This window comes from Plectropomus leopardus, chromosome 2 (assembly GCF_008729295.1).
Source record: "Plectropomus leopardus isolate mb chromosome 2, YSFRI_Pleo_2.0, whole genome shotgun sequence".
In the NCBI taxonomy this organism is placed as follows: domain Eukaryota; kingdom Metazoa; phylum Chordata; class Actinopteri; order Perciformes; family Serranidae; genus Plectropomus; species Plectropomus leopardus.
Genome location: NC_056464.1, coordinates 31,327,634 through 31,345,832, shown reverse-complemented (window position 1 = coordinate 31,345,832; position 18,199 = coordinate 31,327,634). Strand labels below are relative to the sequence as shown.

Genomic DNA, 18,199 nt, shown 5'->3' with positions numbered 1-18,199 from the left:
ACAAGATATTGAATTTAACTGAGCTACTTGGTGATAATTTTGATCGATTTATGTGGTGTAACATCTTGTTTACGGTTCACAAACCAGTACTTTAGGGATGATGGTAAACACTGACCTGGTTCCACAGACATTAATTAAATTTTACTATTATATTTTATAGGCATTTAGGTGAAATTTTGTCATAATTAAGATATGAATTCCCGAGTTATGGACAAAAAAAAAAAAATGTTTTTCAAGGTCACGGTGACCTTTGAGTACTAAATTCAAATCAATTCAACAAGTGGACATTTGTGCCAAATTTGTAAAAAAAAAAAAAAAAAAGAAACCCTCAGGGTGTTTGAGAGATATTGCATTCGAGAGAATGGGATAGATGGACGGATAGACAAACCGAAAACATAATGCTTCCAGACACAGCTATCTCCAGCATGGAGGCATAAAAACCAAAGGCTACACTATAAAGGAACTACACCACGGTCACATGACTTCAACGTCCCCACTACAACAAGGCTGTAAAGCCGTGTACACTGAGGTTCGGTGTGATGAACTTCTGTAGTCTCATTTAACCAATTGTTATCAACCGCCCTTTTTTTAAGACACACCAAGTCTCCAAAATGTACAAGTGGGGTTTTTACTGACGCATCATATGACGTCGAAAAACGTTAACGTCTCTAAAGTTTCAACATCATTTCAGACATCTAACCAAAAACCCACTGACAACGAGACGAGGGAACCGGGAGAGCCAAAATGGTAATTAATTTCCACATTTTAGGACTCATCCTATAACATTAATAAATGGCCTTCATAATTACTTAAAGCAAATGCACTGCTGTATTATTCTGTAGGTCTTGATAACATGTCAACACTGTGACACCGAAACACAGTAAGCAAGAATAAATATAACATGTATTTTATTGATTCCAACAACCAGTGATAGGTGGATGAAAACCTTCAGAAACATGCCTTAATCATATCGGACCCAACTCTGAAGAAATAAACCTTTCTCTCAAAGATGATTTGTTTTTTTTTGTTTCCCCTCCTTAATGATTGTTGCTGCATCCAGGATGCTGAACTATTTACAGTCTTTACATAGATGTCCTGTACAAAATAGAGAAATTAGGTTTTACAAAGGATTCTTTAGAAAAAAAAAAGAAATATCAAATATTTGAGTATTAAAAAGGAAAACATTATCTAGAATGATTTTCCTCAACAATACATTGTTTTTTTTTTGTCTCATCACACAGCAAGTTTACATGCATTTAGAACACTTAGAAACCCTTAACATTTGCACGTCAGTGACATTAGATACCGCATAACATTTTGTTTTTAAGTCTTAGTTTAGTCCACAACAAAGCTTTGCAAAAATATGACTATTCAGCAACCTGTATTGGCCGAAGAGATCAGATTAATCTCTTTATCTGGTTCAAATCTACATCAAATTAACATGCAAACAGTGAAGTGCTGATTCTTGCCAACTTTTCAGGCTCACAACTAGATCTTTTAGAACATTTTTTCTGTTTATTTATTGTCATTTGACCATTCACAAGTCCATTTATGAAACTTTTGTTGCCATTCATTCAGGACAAAACACATGAAAAAGCTTCCAAACCTATAAATTTCTCCAACTACGTCTATGAACCCTGTTCTCACCGCAAACACCTCCTCTCTTTAAGGCTCAAGCTTCCACTTTTTGTCCTGTGGTTCAATTTGATCCAAATTAAGAACTCAAAGACAGACCAGATGAAAACACACCACCCGATCACACATTCGCCGATTGCCAACACCAGTAGAAGTTGCTGCATAGTCCGGATACAATAGTAAGCAAACACAAATCACAGCTACTACAGAGCAACAGGCACAACGACCAGTGAATGAGATGAGAAGCTCGCGCTGATGGCTTTTGTTAACCTGCAGAGACAGACCACAGTTGGTTGGTAATACTGCTAAATACCTGAAATATTTACAACTAACTGACATTATTCTCAATTTGGCATCTTTTTTTGCTCTTTCTATGTCTTTAATTTGTTATTTTTTTACTTTACAAGAGACCAATAAGAGCTGCAGATTAGCTCAAAGTTGAATCAGCCTAATGCAGTGCAATAATAAAGCAATAAAGCAGCTCAGATACAATTTAAATGTTACTTATCGAGCTGTCATAAAAGTGGTCCGACATTCATTTACAGGATTTATGTACAGGTGAAGTTTAGTCTGAGCACCTAAACTATGACACAGCTTGGGATGAACAGATGAGTTGTTTTGACGACACTAGCACAACCACTTTGTCTGCCGTTTACTCCGTTTACTTCTTTACAAAAAAAATCTACATTTAAAAAAAAATTTTTTTTACCTTGAAACAACTACTCTCCATAACCACTTTGTTACCGTGTCGCGTACCCCAAAGTGTTCTCAAATAACGCACGACACCAACATGTGTCACATGACTTCACTGTCTAATGTCTTCACGTCTTCAACAACACGTCCTAAAAATATCAGAAATTATCTTCCAGATCTATTTTAATTTACTTTTTGACTTTTATGACACAAAACTTTTTTGCTAACCTACCCCGAACGTCTACGTGATCTTTATTCAACACTAAAACAGCTCTGGACATCGTTAAAGAGCACCGTACGCACCTAAATGATCATAATAAGCATGAAAATGAAGATTTTATTAAAATTTTGCTTGTGAAGCGCATGAACTGCTGCAAATGAAAATGGGCTTAGGTAGCTTTAAAGTCACTTTACTCAGACATTGTTATCAGTGTTTTGTAGTGGAGCTTTTTGATAAGGCTTCCTTCAAAAGCACCTACAAGATGACTGACACTGTGTAATGGTTGTTTTTTTATATACATTCATAGCTGAACTTAAACCACTAGCATGACAGTCAATATGCATGATTAAGTACAGTATTTGGTTCATTATATTTTATATTTGCACCAACTAATATAGATAAAATAATATGTGATGTAGCCTGATTGTATATACATATTATACACAGTAACTACTCTGAGTATGGGGGGAAAGATTTGAAACAAATGTATTCTTTCCTAAATAAATGTTATTAAAAAAATTTAAATTTAAATAGCATTTCTGTTTAATTGGAGGGTGTTTGTTATGTTATATTATCCCTGTGTAATAGAAGTGTCTAATACCTGATATATATGGCAACATTGGTGACACTCGTACATAAAGCAGTTCATAAAACTAAATTGGAAAATACTGTGCAGCAGTAAAGTGATGAACTCACATCACTGATAAATAGGGTTTGTTTAATGCAAAAGAGTATGACAGCAAGATTTTAAACACAAAAAAATTATTAAGAAAATGTAAAAATATGTGGAAGTTTATGCTGATAAATGATCTGGTAATATTTTATAATTTGATATTGAAAAAAACCAAACATGAATTGAAATAAATGACGTGAAGAGTTGAAGGAAAAACTGATTCCTGGATGATATCGATGAAAGCACCAGTGAACTCTGCTGAAGTCGAAGTGACGATGACGTCTTTGTCCTTAAGGCATTTTAATCGTTTCACCTGCTCAGGTTGTAAAGTTCAGGATTGCATATGTATAAGATTGGCCTTCAAAGACTTATACAGTAGATATGTACCGAAGAACTTTGCAGTAAAAAAGTAGCATCTTTCATGCTGTCATACTCTTTTCCAAAACGAGTCACCAAAATTGAGAATGGCTCCTGTTGATGAGCACTCTGCATCCCATGATGCACTGGGGCACAACACAGGAAGGACTAAGTGCGCTGTTGCAGAAATCACCTGAAGTCTAAGTGCTGAGATGATGAGTTTCATAGTGATCTCTTAGCACCAATGTTACTGAGGGCTAACGTGGTGGTAAAGGGATCTGAACAGACGTGATAGTCGTCCAGTCAACGTAACAGAATATAGCTTTTCATTTAATACTGGTCAACAGTCTTTTGAAAATACTGTATGTAATAAAATGATTTGTAATTACCTTGTTATATTTTTTAACCTACTGTGGGAATGAAATCAACCATATCCGAGGGTTCATGAGTTCCTGAATGTGCACTGTGTCATTACAGCCGACGTAAAAATGTAAAATTTGAAGTGCTAAGTGTTGAGTGTAAGTTCTGTGTTCAAAGTTTGGGCAGGCTAGGATCTTCTTTGTCTGGGGATTCAATGTAATTGGCAGCCTCTTGAAGTTTCAAAAGCATTGCCATCTATAACAAAGAAGAGAGAGGTAAGAAATTAGCAATCCTAAAGGAAACATTTTCAGTTTTACAGGAACAGTGTGTAAGATTTTGGGGGATTTACTGGCAACCAGTGGTGAGGAGTGCAGATTGCGACAGGCTAAAACTTCTTCCCGCTTACAAATCTTTCAGTGCTCATTGTTCAGGAGGTTTTTACCGGGAGCCGAATTATCCACTGAGGTCTCTTCCTCTCCAAAACAAACGGGCCCGAAGATTTAAACTGGTAAACACACTAAATTTAGCAGTTTCATGCTGCAAATTCATGTTTCTCCAATGCTGTTTGGCACGTCAGAGACGGGCCACTAGTCCAGCAACGTTTTTCAATGAAACTTAAGATCCAGGCATATAAGAGGTTTTTACCGGGAAAAAACCCAACTGTCGTTAAAAACACAGAATAAAGAAATTTCACGTAAAAAAAAGGAAAAAAAAATCTGTGTTTTCCAAAACTGTTGTCACAGAAGGGCTGCTACAAATAAGGTGGCTATGAAACGCCTTATCTAGAGCCAGTGTTTGGTTTGTCCATTCTGGGCTACTGTAGAAAAAATGGTGGTCAAACATGGTGATGTCCATGGTCAAGGACCTGCTGCCTATGTAGATATAAACTCATTCTAAGGTAATCAAAACATGATTCTTATTTTCGGGTGATTATATGCTAAGGATAACAATATTATAGATCCCCCTAAATCCTAAACACTGGACCTTTAAGTATCAATAAAAGCTGATAATTGTGACAGAAAACACTCTCTCTTTCTCTTTTTCTTACCAGTGGATCAGATTCCATGGAGCTGGGCGGAGTCTCCTTGTGAGGACGCTCCTCGCAGGCCTGACCGGGGCTGCTGGAGCCGATGCTGGGGGGAGGCAGGTGGAACAGTTTTGCCTGGTCCTGCTGGGCAGACGGCCAAGGCAGGGTGCCCCTCACCCACTCCACAGGGTCCTCCCAGACCGCCTTCTGGCCGTGGACCTGAGGTGTCACAACATACCAATTTTCATTAAACTTGGTGGAAGGGTGAAGCGTGGGCCGAGGAAGATCCTATTAAATTTCAAAGGGAATCCAAATCACTGTTTTTCACTTTTGTGCAAGACAGGGCATTTGGGCTCAGGGGAACACATGCCAAACATCTTAAGATCTAGTAAATGGTTTTAAATAGGGGTCGACCGACATTGGTTTTTCAGGACCGATACCGCATGAGACCGATAACCGATGCATTTACAATAAAAAGTGAAAACCTTTCTGTCAATATTTAGAATTTGGAATATAACAAAACTACCACACAAAACTTTGTTTAAATGCATTTAGCAAATGTTTAATCAAAAGTGAGACTTTCAGCAAATTCAAATAAAAACTTTTACACACTAAAAGTTCCTCTCATGCTGACACTTTCTTTGCACTTTTTGATTAATTAATTGTATCAGCAATCATTAAAATAAAACGCAGACACAGAGAATCAGCAAAATGCCAGATATCAGCCCCGATAATCAACAAGGCCAATAATCTGCCGACCCCTCGTTTTAAAGTTCAATAGTGACAAACACAACCAATTGCAGAAATGCAATGACTCCATATCACAGTTCGCATTCACAGGTACCAGTAATCAAGCCCGCAGGAACAGTGCTGAGCTTTGAAGCCACTTTTACATTGTGGCAAAAAGTGAAACTACACTATCCGATGTCATGCAGCCCAATAAGACTTTTTGCCATTGACCTAAGTTCTGAGAGAGACGCCTATAAATCAGTAGATGTCTGCGATCTCCAAGTGCCTTTCTATTTACCAGATAAAATTAGAGTGCAACATTTCCTGTGTAAGAGAAGCCCCCAGTACTTCACGTGGAAGAATCTAACGCTAGCTGGAGTTGATTTTTTGCATTTGTTGGCAGTGGTTTCTCACCTTGATGCCGTCCTTGGCCCCCTCTTGCAGATAAGGAATAATAGAGTGGTTCCACAGGTCAATGAACCACGACCGAAACTCATCCACCGTGACTGGACAGGACAGGAAAAAGCACGGGCCTGAGGAGACACAGAGGGAGACAGAAGAAGGTCACACACTGAGATAAAAATTACATAATTCATACATATAAAGTTCTAAATATTCATCACAGAATAAAAACACAGCCTTGTTCACGCCCTGTCTCCTTGAGAGTGTGCTTCATACCGATGAGGAAGTCTGACGTGCTGTGTTTTTCCAGGAAGGCGTGCAGATGATACCACAGTTTGGGCAACCAGTCTAACACCCTGATCAGGTCCTCGTTGGTCAAGCTTCTCTCATCCTCCGACTCCATCAGCTTCCTGTGCAGGTAGCGCACCAAGAAACCGTTGGCTGGCTCCACATTGTTGGAGAAGGTCACCATCCTAAAATTATGAAAACACATGCAAATTTTAAAACGCAGACTGATAATTGGGCTAGTTTGTTAGCCATATATGGGATCAGCTATGTTATTTTCCCTGTTATGCACATCAACTTTAGCTCCTTGATTTAACAGTTTATATTAGACCCACAGGGATGAACTGGTTGGCAACTGCATGCAGCTCTACAAATGACACTGACACCCAATTAAAGCTATAGTGGCAACTTTTATTTAAAATAATGACTTTGTTGTATTTTCTTACACTATATTCAAACAGTGTCATATGATAAAGATAATCTGTAACAAAAATCATACCCCTCTGTCTACTTTATTGCCTTGAAGCATTACTATTGGCCTAACTGCATGTGAACAAACACAACACACATCAGAGTTGTGGAGTCTCCAAAGCAACTGTGAATCCTGTAAATCCCTGCTTAGGAACTGCGATCAGACTGGTAAACTAGGCAGCGCTGTTTAGATTTGAAGATTTTGTTACTGCATTGCCTTTTTTGAGGATCAAATAGATTCAGAAAAAATATTTTGGTGTACTGTTTAGCTGTAAAATGAGAAAGTTTATGACCTGGCTGCAATGTTGAAAACAGTTGAACTAGGTCATTTTAATGCTCAACAGTGAGCTTCAACAAAAATGACACAAGAAAAGAAAATACACCCACAACCGTTCTTTAACCAACCTGAAGCTGAGATGGAGGCCGTGGTTCGCTATCATCTTCACCGGCTGATTGCTGGTTCCAATAATATAAGGACTGAGGAACAGGAACATTATTAGTTTGAGTTACATGAGATAAGACTGTATTAATCCCAAAGGAAATTGCTGTGCAACAGTTTCAATACAAAGCAGGAAGTAAATATATAACAAATATATATATATATCATCATTGTCGGGTGCAATCGTCATATCTCTACATTTCACTCCACTTTTTTATTTTGTAAATTAATTCTATCATGGGGTTTACCATTTATTTATCTTTATAACATGAGATTTTGGCCAAATGTATGAAAAAAAGGTAAGTAGATAATAACGTATTGCCGTGCACACATTCCCCTAGATGAGGCCATTAAACCTCGTACATGTCTGCATTCGCTGATCCAAATCCTTCTACATCCATTAGAGCTTGACTGAAGTGAAATAAATACCAACGTGATTCACGCAAGTATCTCACCATACAAAGACACAATATAAACTTTGATGATGCAGTGTTTAATCATTTTAAAAACACAGCATTTTTTCTAATTCCTGAAAAATAGCTATTTTGGACATAGGTTTGAGGTTTGCGCCCGACAGCAGCGTTATATTGAATAATACCATATTGTACCATTTGTGATATTTGCAGGTGAGAGCACCGTTGACCAGCTCACTGATGGACACAGGGTCATGAATATCATCGAGAATAACGACCAGCGGTATCTCTGACGTGCTGGTTTCCCGATCGATTTGATTGGCCAAGTTGGACAGATAAAGCTGCAGATCCTGAGGAGAGAAAGGAGAAAGAAAGAGAGCGACGAGGTGAGGAAAGGAAGCTGACAATTTGACACACCAAATAATCCTCTGATGAACAGATTTATACGGGACGTCACGTTCCCTCACCTTGCATGACTGGCGGTGCATGTTGAAAGTCACCACGATGCCGTTGGTGACTTCGCGGGCGCTGCGGTCAACCAGATACTCAGCAAGCCGGGAAGCGAGGTAGCTCTTACCCGTCCCGCTCGGTCCAGACAGGATGAGACGGCGGTGTTTGAGCAGCAGACTGATGTAGTGCTGCATCATGGGTTTGGGAATGAGGGTTTCGAATACCAGGCTGTCGACACACTTCTCCTTCAAACCTGAACATAGTGAAGAAAGTGAGAACAGACTGTGATGTCATAAACAATGAAGCTGATAACGATCTGCAAATGACTCAGCAGAAATAAGAACTGGTGAAGTTAAGTTGGATACTTAAAATTTTAAAGAGACAGTTCAAAATTAAAATTACACATTTTTTCCTCTTGCCTGTAGTGCTGTTTATTGATCTAGGTTGTTTTGGTGTGAGTTACTGAGTGTTGGAGATATCGGCTGTAGAGATGTCTGTCTTCTCCCCAATATAATGAAATAAGATCGCATTTGGCTTGTGGTGCTGAACGTGCCAAAACAAAACAAAACAAAAAAAATTTAAAAACTCAACAGCAATGTCTCTTTCCAGAAATCATGTCCCGGTTACTCAGGATAATCCACAGACCTTGTTATGAACATTTTCATGTAGGAACTATTCCTCTCTATTGAATTACAACTGCTGTATCACTGCGTAGAAGGAAGCGTGTATCTACTTATGGACGAGAGGCTTGCGACAGATGAAAACATTAATGGCGTCCTCGTTGGCTGAGCTGTAACATTAGTTAACTCAGTCGTGCTATGTGAGCTAGCATTAGATGCAAGCTTCCTCCTGCAGTGATACGTTTGGCAGGTGAAGTTCAGTAAAACACAACAAGGTCTGTGGATTATCCTGAGCAACACTAAACACTGAATCTAGTTCCAAATTGTTTAACACAGGGCAGTAATCTCCACAGCTGATATCTCCAACACTCAGCAACTTACAGCAAAACAATCTACATTGATAAATAGCACTACAGCTAAGAGGAAAAATATGTATTTTTGACTTTTGAGTAAACTATCCCTTCAGTATCTTAACCAAAAAGAATACACTAACAGGACGAGCTTGGTTGAGAATATGTAAAAACAATTTGTATCACCTCGCTTGTCCTTCATAAGCAACATAGAGTTCAAGCATTTTGTTCTGAAAATAACTTTGCATCAAGTGTAGGGAGTCTTTGCTCCCCCCACCAGCCTGCAGGAGTCTAATGTTCCGCCTAAACTTCTATGGGGCCCATGTGTCTGAGGCTGGTCGACCAGCTGGGCCTGGCTGCACTGGGATCGTGTTACCCACGGCCCTGTCTGGGCTGCCGCTGCTTTCCCAGCTCTCCTAGCACTTCGCTCCTTGAATTCCTGCATGCTAAAGGTGCGGAGAGGTCGACTATCAAACCAGAACCTCGACTCTACTCACGAATTACAGCTCTGGTTTAGTATCACTGATGGGTTTCCCATATGTGCTATTTGCAAACCAAAACACTGCTGTTATAGAAAAATAATGCATGTAAGTTACATGAATCTGTGCTAGCACTGCCTGGAGCGAAGCAATGAGGACAAAATCAGGATGATATTTTTGACCTTGAGATTGATATTGTGACAATATTGTAGGGTGGAATATTGGTGCTTTCACAAAATACTGAATAATAATCAGTTATATTGAAATAGTGGAATAATGGCTGAGCGGGTAGCGACAAATTATAGAACAAATCAGTGTTTGTTTACAATGACTTCTGGGTAAAAAAAAGTCTGCATCACGTACATACAACTTAAGGGTGCTGAGCAAACCGGGGCAGGAACAGCAGAGATATTAGGAGAAAATGGTGAAGTCTTGCTGTGTTTGGGGGTGCTGAATAACAATAAAGAGTAAATAAGGTCTCAGGTTTTTCAGATTTCCATCTGTAAATAGCAAAAATGCTCAAAGAAAGCTCAGAACTCAGTGTATGAAAAGGGCAGAGATCTCTGATGAACCAACGGCATGTGTCAGTCAAAAAGACGAGGCCTTACAGTAAGTTGGAGAAATCTAGCAGCCTGGTCTTCATGACCAAATTTGTGGGAAGCCTTTTGTGACAAGTAAGCTTTCAGTCATTTCATTGATTTAACGTCCAGTGTGAATGGATCAGTGGCATTTAGCAGTGAGGTTGCAGAACTGAAACTTCTCCCATAGGAGAACTATGGTGGTCAAGACGAACGAATGAACGGCCCTGATCCCGAGGAGGAGGACCAACTCCGTATGTAGATATAAACGGCTCAATTTAAGGTAACAAAAACAACAATACTTAATTTCAGATGATTGTACCCAAATAAAAACATATCATATTCAATTTCCACCCGCATATTTTCCTAAATCCTATGTTCACATTAATGTCAGTCAAAATAAGAGACACCATGAACTTACAATATGTGTCTGTGGTTTAAAAATAAAATAAAATTTTCACACCACAAGAAACAAAGTTACAAAACAGTCAAGCTCGGCGATCTACAGTCGCTGAGTCACTGTTGAGGTACAGCACATGAAAAAAGCAGGGCCGAACTGTCAGAAAAGTCAGACAAAGTGTTTAAGTATATATCTTTAAATGCTACAGTTATGGATGAAAATGAAAACAGAAATAAGTTTGCCGATTTTACATATTTCTGCAATTCAATTTTTTTGCCAGATATCTACTGTGAATTATTGGTTACTGGTTAATATTGGTTGATGGTATTTGGTGATTCAGCCAATAGAGCAGCTAAAACAATCTGGTGAGTTCAGAAAATTACATCACTTTACCGTGATGAAGACAACGTTCATTATTACAATGTCCAAAACCAAATACTATAGTCTCATATAACGATACTGATATAATATCGATGTCCTGCCCAACCCTGGAAGTGACAATGTTGAGTTTGTATTCATAATTTGAACAAATAAATCTAAAACTGTGGCTGTTTCCAGGGAAGCAAAGCATAATTTTGAACTGATGAGTTTATCAGCTGCCACAGGGTCAGTTGAGTTTATGTTTTGGTCGATGGGTTAGGGTTAGGGTTAGGACAGCTCAACGTAACTGAATGCACACTTGACGTAAAGAAGAGTTGTAAAACAAAACAACCAGCACTGAGTCAAACGGCATACAAGACGGACAGGTCCAAATTTAGTCTGATAAACAGACAGACAGGAGGATTTGCACTCAGTCAACACTTGGATCAGACTTTTAAACTCCCCAGATAAACACTTCATCATCAACAACAACATAGCTAATATAAACGATACGACTGACACAAGTAACCTGATTATGCATACCTAAATATAAATATGTGGACACAGCTTTCAATTGAAAGATTTGTGGTTTCCGAAATGAAGAGATGGATATTTGAAATAGGAAGCTGGACTAACTTCAAAAGGCTACAGTGTATTAAAGAAAAATAACAAGGAACTTTATCAGCCTAAATTCTGATAAACTAAACGTTAAAAGAGAAGCCTTTACTGCTTTACATTTTACAAAATAATGCTTTTGAGGGTGCAATATAGTGAGCACTAAATAAATGCTTTATGACCATGTAAATTGGTTTTCTGAATTAACAATATGTGACAATGCTGAATTCACATTTGAGTTTACAAAACTGTATCTAATTTACATGATACTAATGCACGCCTGCAGTGATTAACCCCGGTCTAAACCCATATATGATCTTGTACGTCGCATTTTTCCACAGACCTTTCAGGGCCACTGTGATGCCAGTGGGGCCTCGGGACATGCAGCGAGAGGGCTGCGTCTCCGGAGCTTCTCCTCCCAGCACTCTCCTAATGTGACCCATGCTGTAACTGTAGATGGAGTCTGTAGACAGGCCCAGACTGGAAGTGGGGTCCACCTTGGCTATGTACACCTGGGATGAAAAGAACAGAGAAGAACTGATTAAATCGGTCTAAATAGGACTGAGTGTGTGCAAACAGACAGTGCCCCTTGTGGTGTGTCAGAAGGAACTAACTAACTCAGTAACTGTCCGAGGAAAGACCTAAACAATTTTAGTTAATTCAAATACCTCTTTTACTATGTTTGTGTTTTTGCATAAATCAAGAAGATCAAAACTACAATACAAACATTCTTGGCTTTACGTTGCAATTCTGTCTTCTGTGTCACAGTCCAAGAGATTATTAGTGGAAGGAGTCGAAAGAGGTGGAGACCTTTTCCCAACAGCTTTCAGGTAGCGCCCCGGTGCCGTGCCAAAGTAATAACTGCTATGGAGTGTTTATCGCTGGGCACATGCGATTGTAATTGGTCATGGAGAATACTGTGTTGTCAAAAAAGGCTTGAGCTCCACTACAACTTCCATTTACATGTGCATTTTAGTCAGTCTGCGCCTGCCCTGTTTAAACGAGCGCAAGCTGCAGTTCGGGAGTGAACAGGTCAAAATGTTATGAAGGAGAATCACTGTAATTTGTATTATTTATTTTTGTTATTTATATTTTTCTGATTGACAATATGCCAGTATTTGAGCCAGAGGTCTGCAAGCAAGTGTAAACTCAATGGGCCCACAGACACAGATGATTTGGGCGGGGCTCTGGACTTTTTTTTTTTTTTTCTAGACTGGACTAGTGTTGAACTTGGGAGCTCTTATTTAAGTGTCTTAACTGTTATAGCAAGAAAACTGGCAAATTAGACACTGCTGAATGTTTGAATTTTTTAAAATAAATGAAGATGTATTCTCTGCTCCGCATTGTGAACCCAAACTGAGGCACATACCGAACCGTGGATTTAGTGTACCGTTACACCGCTATATTTGCATCTAAGTTGCCACTGTTGGGCAGCAGTGGAAATCTTTGAAGTAACAACATGCTAAATTTAATGTGACAGCTGAATCACAAACGCACACACGCTAATGTGTCCAAGGACTGTACATTCAGTCCTTGAACAGGTCACACTGAACAAAGGAGGGGACTCACCTTGAAAGCCTGGCTCACAGCTGAGTCCAGCATGGGCCAGTCCATCCTGCCATTCACCCTGACGGTGCCGATGAAGAAATCCTGCTGTTTAACCTCCTGTTGATACAGAGCGCAAAAAACAGGTGATCCAGAGATTTAAAATCATGTCTACTGGTCTGAAAAAGGACAGATGACAGTAAAAAGATACTTACATCTTTGAAGACATGTAAATCTGCAACACAAATCACCACCCTGACACGATGATCATCTCTCTGTGAGGAAAGACTGAGAGAATCTGCAGAGTGGATGTCTGCAAAAGGAGGAAATACACACAAGAAAGAAGGAAAAAAACAGAAAAAGAAAAGTGTTCATTTGGAGTCAGGAAGTCAAGATTTTATTTGGGCATTTGACCTTCAAAATAAACGCTAGTAATGTTTTTTAACATTATGTTTGTAGTAGATTGTACCTTATACCCTAAATGAAAGCACTGATTAATATTTGGTACTGATAAATAGTGAAAAAAAACAAACATGTAATATAAAGTAAAATTCTCATATGCCTCCTTTTTTGCTTGTAGATGGTGCTTATGTACTTTTAATAGATAAAGGGATTTACAGGCCAGGATGTGCTTCTACTTTACTCAGATCTATACTGCATCACAAGCTTAAACTATAAATATCTACATTATACACATTTGCACATCAAGTATAATACAGTCAATAAGTCAATGTCTGTTTACAAAGGCACTCCAATCATTTTAGCTATACTATTATTTTTCATTCATGGCAGATTATATTTACAATTGATTTATTTCATCACATGTGTAAAAAACATTTAATCTAAGTGCTATGCCGACATGTCTCCCGCAGCGGTGACACCATTCCAACTCTGCATTGTCAACATGTCAGAGAGTGAACTCTACCTGAGCTGCCCCCGTCGCTCAGCCCTCTGCTGTAACTTTTGGGCATGTGCATGGCTACGGACTGTCGAGGTGATGAACTCCCCAGAGCGGTGAGACCTGAGGACTGGGAGACGGAGCTGGATGGTCCAGGAGATGGACAGGGGGACAGACCGCTTGTCTTCAGTTGGTCATTCTCAGCCTTCAGGTTCTCCACTGTCGACTACAGACAACAAGTGTTACAATCATTTTTTATCAATCACAGTGCCGCTATTATAACATGACTGCAACGGGGATTTTGTTTCTGAGTGCATGCTAAAAGATGTCTCACACTAAAGGGATTTTTTTTTATTTAATTTGAATTTAAGTTGAAACACTATCACAAGAATAGTTTTTAAACAATAAAAGAGGACAGTCAGGTTTAACAGATTACAACATATTGTACATACACACAGTCACCTAACATTGTCCCTGACCTTCACAAAATATTTGCACCCAGTGTGGAGGATTAAAAGTTTGGCACCTTAACCAACTCCACAGGTCAACTGCAGAAACCCCAAAACCAGGTGTACGGCAAGGACATATTTTGGAATTACAAAATAACGTCAAATATCAAAGCAACATATGACACATACCTGCATGTTGATCATGGCCTCCTGCAGCTGCTCCAGCTGGTGGGCAGAGCTGAGAGCCTCCAGGCGGATGTCTGTCAGTTTGCGCTCCTTCTCCCACAGCTCTGTACGCAGCTCTGTTACAACCTTATCGTCTCCCTCCTCACCTCCTTCACAGAGCCTGGAGATATTCAGATCAGATAAGACAACACTGAAGACATGTGAAGGTGGCAGGGATCATCAGACAGACAGCAGGAAACCTCATTTTCAAATGGGAAATTAAGGAGCACTACAGACACAGCTATATTACATCAGATGTCTTATGTCAGATTCACACTGGGGGCAGAAGCGCCCCGATGTGTTAACTGTTGTGCAGCCGCCTGTCAGCAGTCACCTGGCTGTTTATACCATGAGCACATTTCTGATTCTTCTTCTCTTCCTTCTCATTTCTACTCACATGGAGAGCTCTGTCCCCGTCTCTCTGTCCCTGCTTGCTTGTGTGTCTGAGTTTGTGTGTGCATCTCTGTGTGCCTGTCTGTTTCTGTATGTCTGCTTGTCTCTGTCCCTCTCTGTAGACACAACGGACAAGCACTGTGGAATCACTGGATGCATATTTTATCATTTATCATGATCAAATCATTCAAATCATATCTAATATTGCATTTATATAATCCATAATGGAGTATTTAGAGTGTTTTACAGATTCCAGATTCACATGTGGCTCACAAAATAGACCAAACGGCTAAACTATCATTGCAGTTCATCAGCCTGTCGTGGGTCATGACACGTCCAGTGTGTGAACGGTCTGATGGTTCAACACTGGTGCCGAAAGCAAGCGGCTGGCGGTCCATGTTAAATTGGCGTACTTTGCAACCGTTCCACATGCAGTGTGAACCCAGCGTTATTTTCTTATAAAGTTCTGAAAATGTTCTGTAGTAATCTGCTGTATATTCACATCAACGTTTAACAATTAAATCGAATTTATTTTTATATTATAACGCATTTCAAAATATTTGCAGTTCTGATTAACTGTTTAAGAGACAATTGCATGGAGAGGTTTACCCTGATGATGATGCAGAGAGCGAGGATTTCATGGACGATGGAGCGCTGCCTCCAACATGGTGGACTTTGGGGGATGAAGGTGCAGAGGATTCTGGGGTGGAAATTTCCTCAATGTCAGCATACGGACCAGAGGGCTTGGAGCCCTTCTTGCTAAAGGCCTTGTTGAAGGAGCTGCGCAGCTGAAGAGAGAAAGAAACATGAGTTTAAATAAATGAAACGGCTAAAACACAGTCACAGTAGAATACAATCAACAAGCTTTTCCGAAAGGCATTTGTGTCGAGTTATTTCTGTCAGATAAGCCATAATGCCACTGAGAGTTGTCATCCACACTTGTTTCCTGTGAGCCTTCTATTGTATTGTGTATTTCTTTATTCCTAAAGTATGTAGCCACCTAGTTTAATATATCTACAAAATGTCGAGGCAACAGTGGGAAGGCATATATGTCCACTTATTGTGATGTTTAAAGAAATTAAAATAGATAAAATCAGAAATAAAACACATGAATAAACAATGCTCATAGCAAAAATATGTTAAAGGAGAGTAACCACAAAATACAGTTTTGAAAAACCACCTCCATCCAAATTTTCTACAGAAATATTTGTCTAAATTGAACTGTTTGAACTGTCCGTAATGTATTGCAGAACAGTTAACTGCCACACAGATTACATCAGTACATAAAAACATGTTTATGTAATTTAATTTAACAGTTTAATATGATCTAAACATTGTACAAAGTGATTCTGTGAATCAGATTAAGAGAGACACAGGCTATAGAAAGTTTCCAAATGTTTCACAAGTGTGACTCATACAGAGCATGCAGGCTGGAGAAGGGGAGGGTTCAGGGTTTATTTACTGTAACAACATCACTCACCTCAAAGACCTAAAATAAAAAGCAGGGCAGCATGAGGGAGAGACCAGAGTCATACTTTATAACAGATATGGAACAAGATAGGAAAAGTATGACACACACACACACACAAGCACATGCAGGAGAACAAACGAGAGCAGCGACTTCAATTTTTTTCAGATCAAATACAACATAATAACAATGGATAATAATCCTGAGCTCACCCACCCACTGGACCAATATAGACAAAATATTTCTGTTTTTATTACATAGATTTATAATTTTCTGTCTTTTGTAATTTCTTTTTCTTGTTTTCATTATAATTATCTATTTCAAACAAACCTTTTAAGCACAGACTCACAAATACACAACTCTGCATTTCACTGTGCTTATTGTACGGTGTGAGCATGTGACAAAAAGCCCTTTGAAATCTGATCATCTGTGGCTAATCAAGACTGTCACTATATCTGCTTAAAGTTTGATGAATTTGACTTTAATGAGATACAAGGCCAATTACAAACCCAGACCAGCTGAACTGTTCAAATTAATACCAAAAACTGTCTGATTGCTTCATTTACTTTCTCTAATAATCTGAAGAAAAAAAAACATCTGATTCTGTTGCAACATAATAATTTGAATTTAACTGGGGAGTATGTTGAGCTCCTGATGTTACAAACCTCAATCTTCTGAAGCTCTAATGACTTTAAAACTTATTTGTCAGTGACTGACAAAACTCTGATACACCAAATTACTTCTAATCAGTGTGATCTCTATATTCTGTGCGTTCTCACCCAGCTCTTCTTCTTCTTCTTCTTGGCCTCCTGCTCTTTGAGACTGCCCAGACTGGAGTGGCTGGTTGTGCTGGCCAGACTGGAGATGCTTTCTGAGGAGTTCTGCCGATTGATCACCATTTCTAAATAACAAGAGAAAAGAGGGCACATTGAATTTGGGGACAGAAGCGTTTGAAATTCCCATCTCTATTTTGTGTGTTTTATTTTTGTACATCCCCATCACATTCTGTACCTTTAGGTGCGATGTCTTGATTACTGAGAGCCCCGTGAATGATTTCTTGGGCCTCTGTGTTTTTGGCTCTCAGAGCCTCGATGGTATCCTTCAGCTCTGTGAGCTCAGAGTCCTGAAGAGGGAAAATATCAATGTGTTAGCTTACAGGCTGGCAACTGAACCCAGATTCTTCTGAACTGAGGATTGTGGGATGTCTGTGTGCTGTCAACAAGGATGACGGGTTGTGCTGAGTGGCTAATGACAACACGGAAAATAGTGGGCAACGATGTCACATGGTAGTTTCTCATTCACTGATAGGATCTAATACGATATCATGTATTTGCTGAGTATGCAATAACAATTATTTCTTTAGAACTACGTTCAGCTGTGCCTTTCTGTTTGTTTAAGGCTTTTTTCATAGACTTTTTCTTATATATGCAAACTGCCACACATGTCTCATGTGGTATAACATTAATTTACATCATGATATCACCAGGATACCTTTTGCTCCGAGGAGACCGACAGGGTCTGCAGGCGTGCCGTCATCAGCGCCAAACTCTGCTCAAACGCTGCCACCAGATTAGCCTTTAGAGGAAGACAGAGAGGCAGAGAGACAGACAGAGAGAAGAGGGAGGGGTTGAAACAGCAGACAGGTATGAGTCACCGGCTGCATCG

General features: G+C 39.3%; 1 protein-coding gene across 3 annotated transcripts in view; it reads right to left on the bottom strand.

The window, feature by feature from the left end:
• Positions 1–911: 911 nt before the first annotated feature.
• nav1b (neuron navigator 1b) overlaps positions 912–18,199 on the bottom strand; it is a 72,092-nt gene continuing 54,804 nt past the window's right edge. For 2 of the 3 annotated variants that reach the window (XM_042508740.1, XM_042508747.1), the window contains 17 exons: positions 18,026–18,109; positions 17,546–17,657; positions 17,314–17,435; positions 16,547–16,555; positions 15,676–15,854; positions 14,638–14,794; positions 14,027–14,225; positions 13,317–13,414; positions 13,126–13,221; positions 11,900–12,068; positions 8,172–8,407; positions 7,900–8,054; positions 7,258–7,329; positions 6,373–6,569; positions 6,109–6,227; positions 4,987–5,184; positions 912–4,193 (listed from right to left, as the gene is read on the bottom strand). In XM_042508740.1, the coding sequence (XP_042364674.1) occupies positions 4,110–4,193; positions 4,987–5,184; positions 6,109–6,227; positions 6,373–6,569; positions 7,258–7,329; positions 7,900–8,054; positions 8,172–8,407; positions 11,900–12,068; positions 13,126–13,221; positions 13,317–13,414; positions 14,027–14,225; positions 14,638–14,794; positions 15,676–15,854; positions 16,547–16,555; positions 17,314–17,435; positions 17,546–17,657; positions 18,026–18,109 (2,286 nt within the window). In that variant the 3' untranslated portion in view covers positions 912–4,109. The remainder of the gene's footprint in view (positions 4,194–4,986; positions 5,185–6,108; positions 6,228–6,372; positions 6,570–7,257; positions 7,330–7,899; positions 8,055–8,171; positions 8,408–11,899; positions 12,069–13,125; positions 13,222–13,316; positions 13,415–14,026; positions 14,226–14,637; positions 14,795–15,675; positions 15,855–16,546; positions 16,556–17,313; positions 17,436–17,545; positions 17,658–18,025; positions 18,110–18,199) is intronic. The other variant, XM_042508755.1, reaches the window with a different exon arrangement.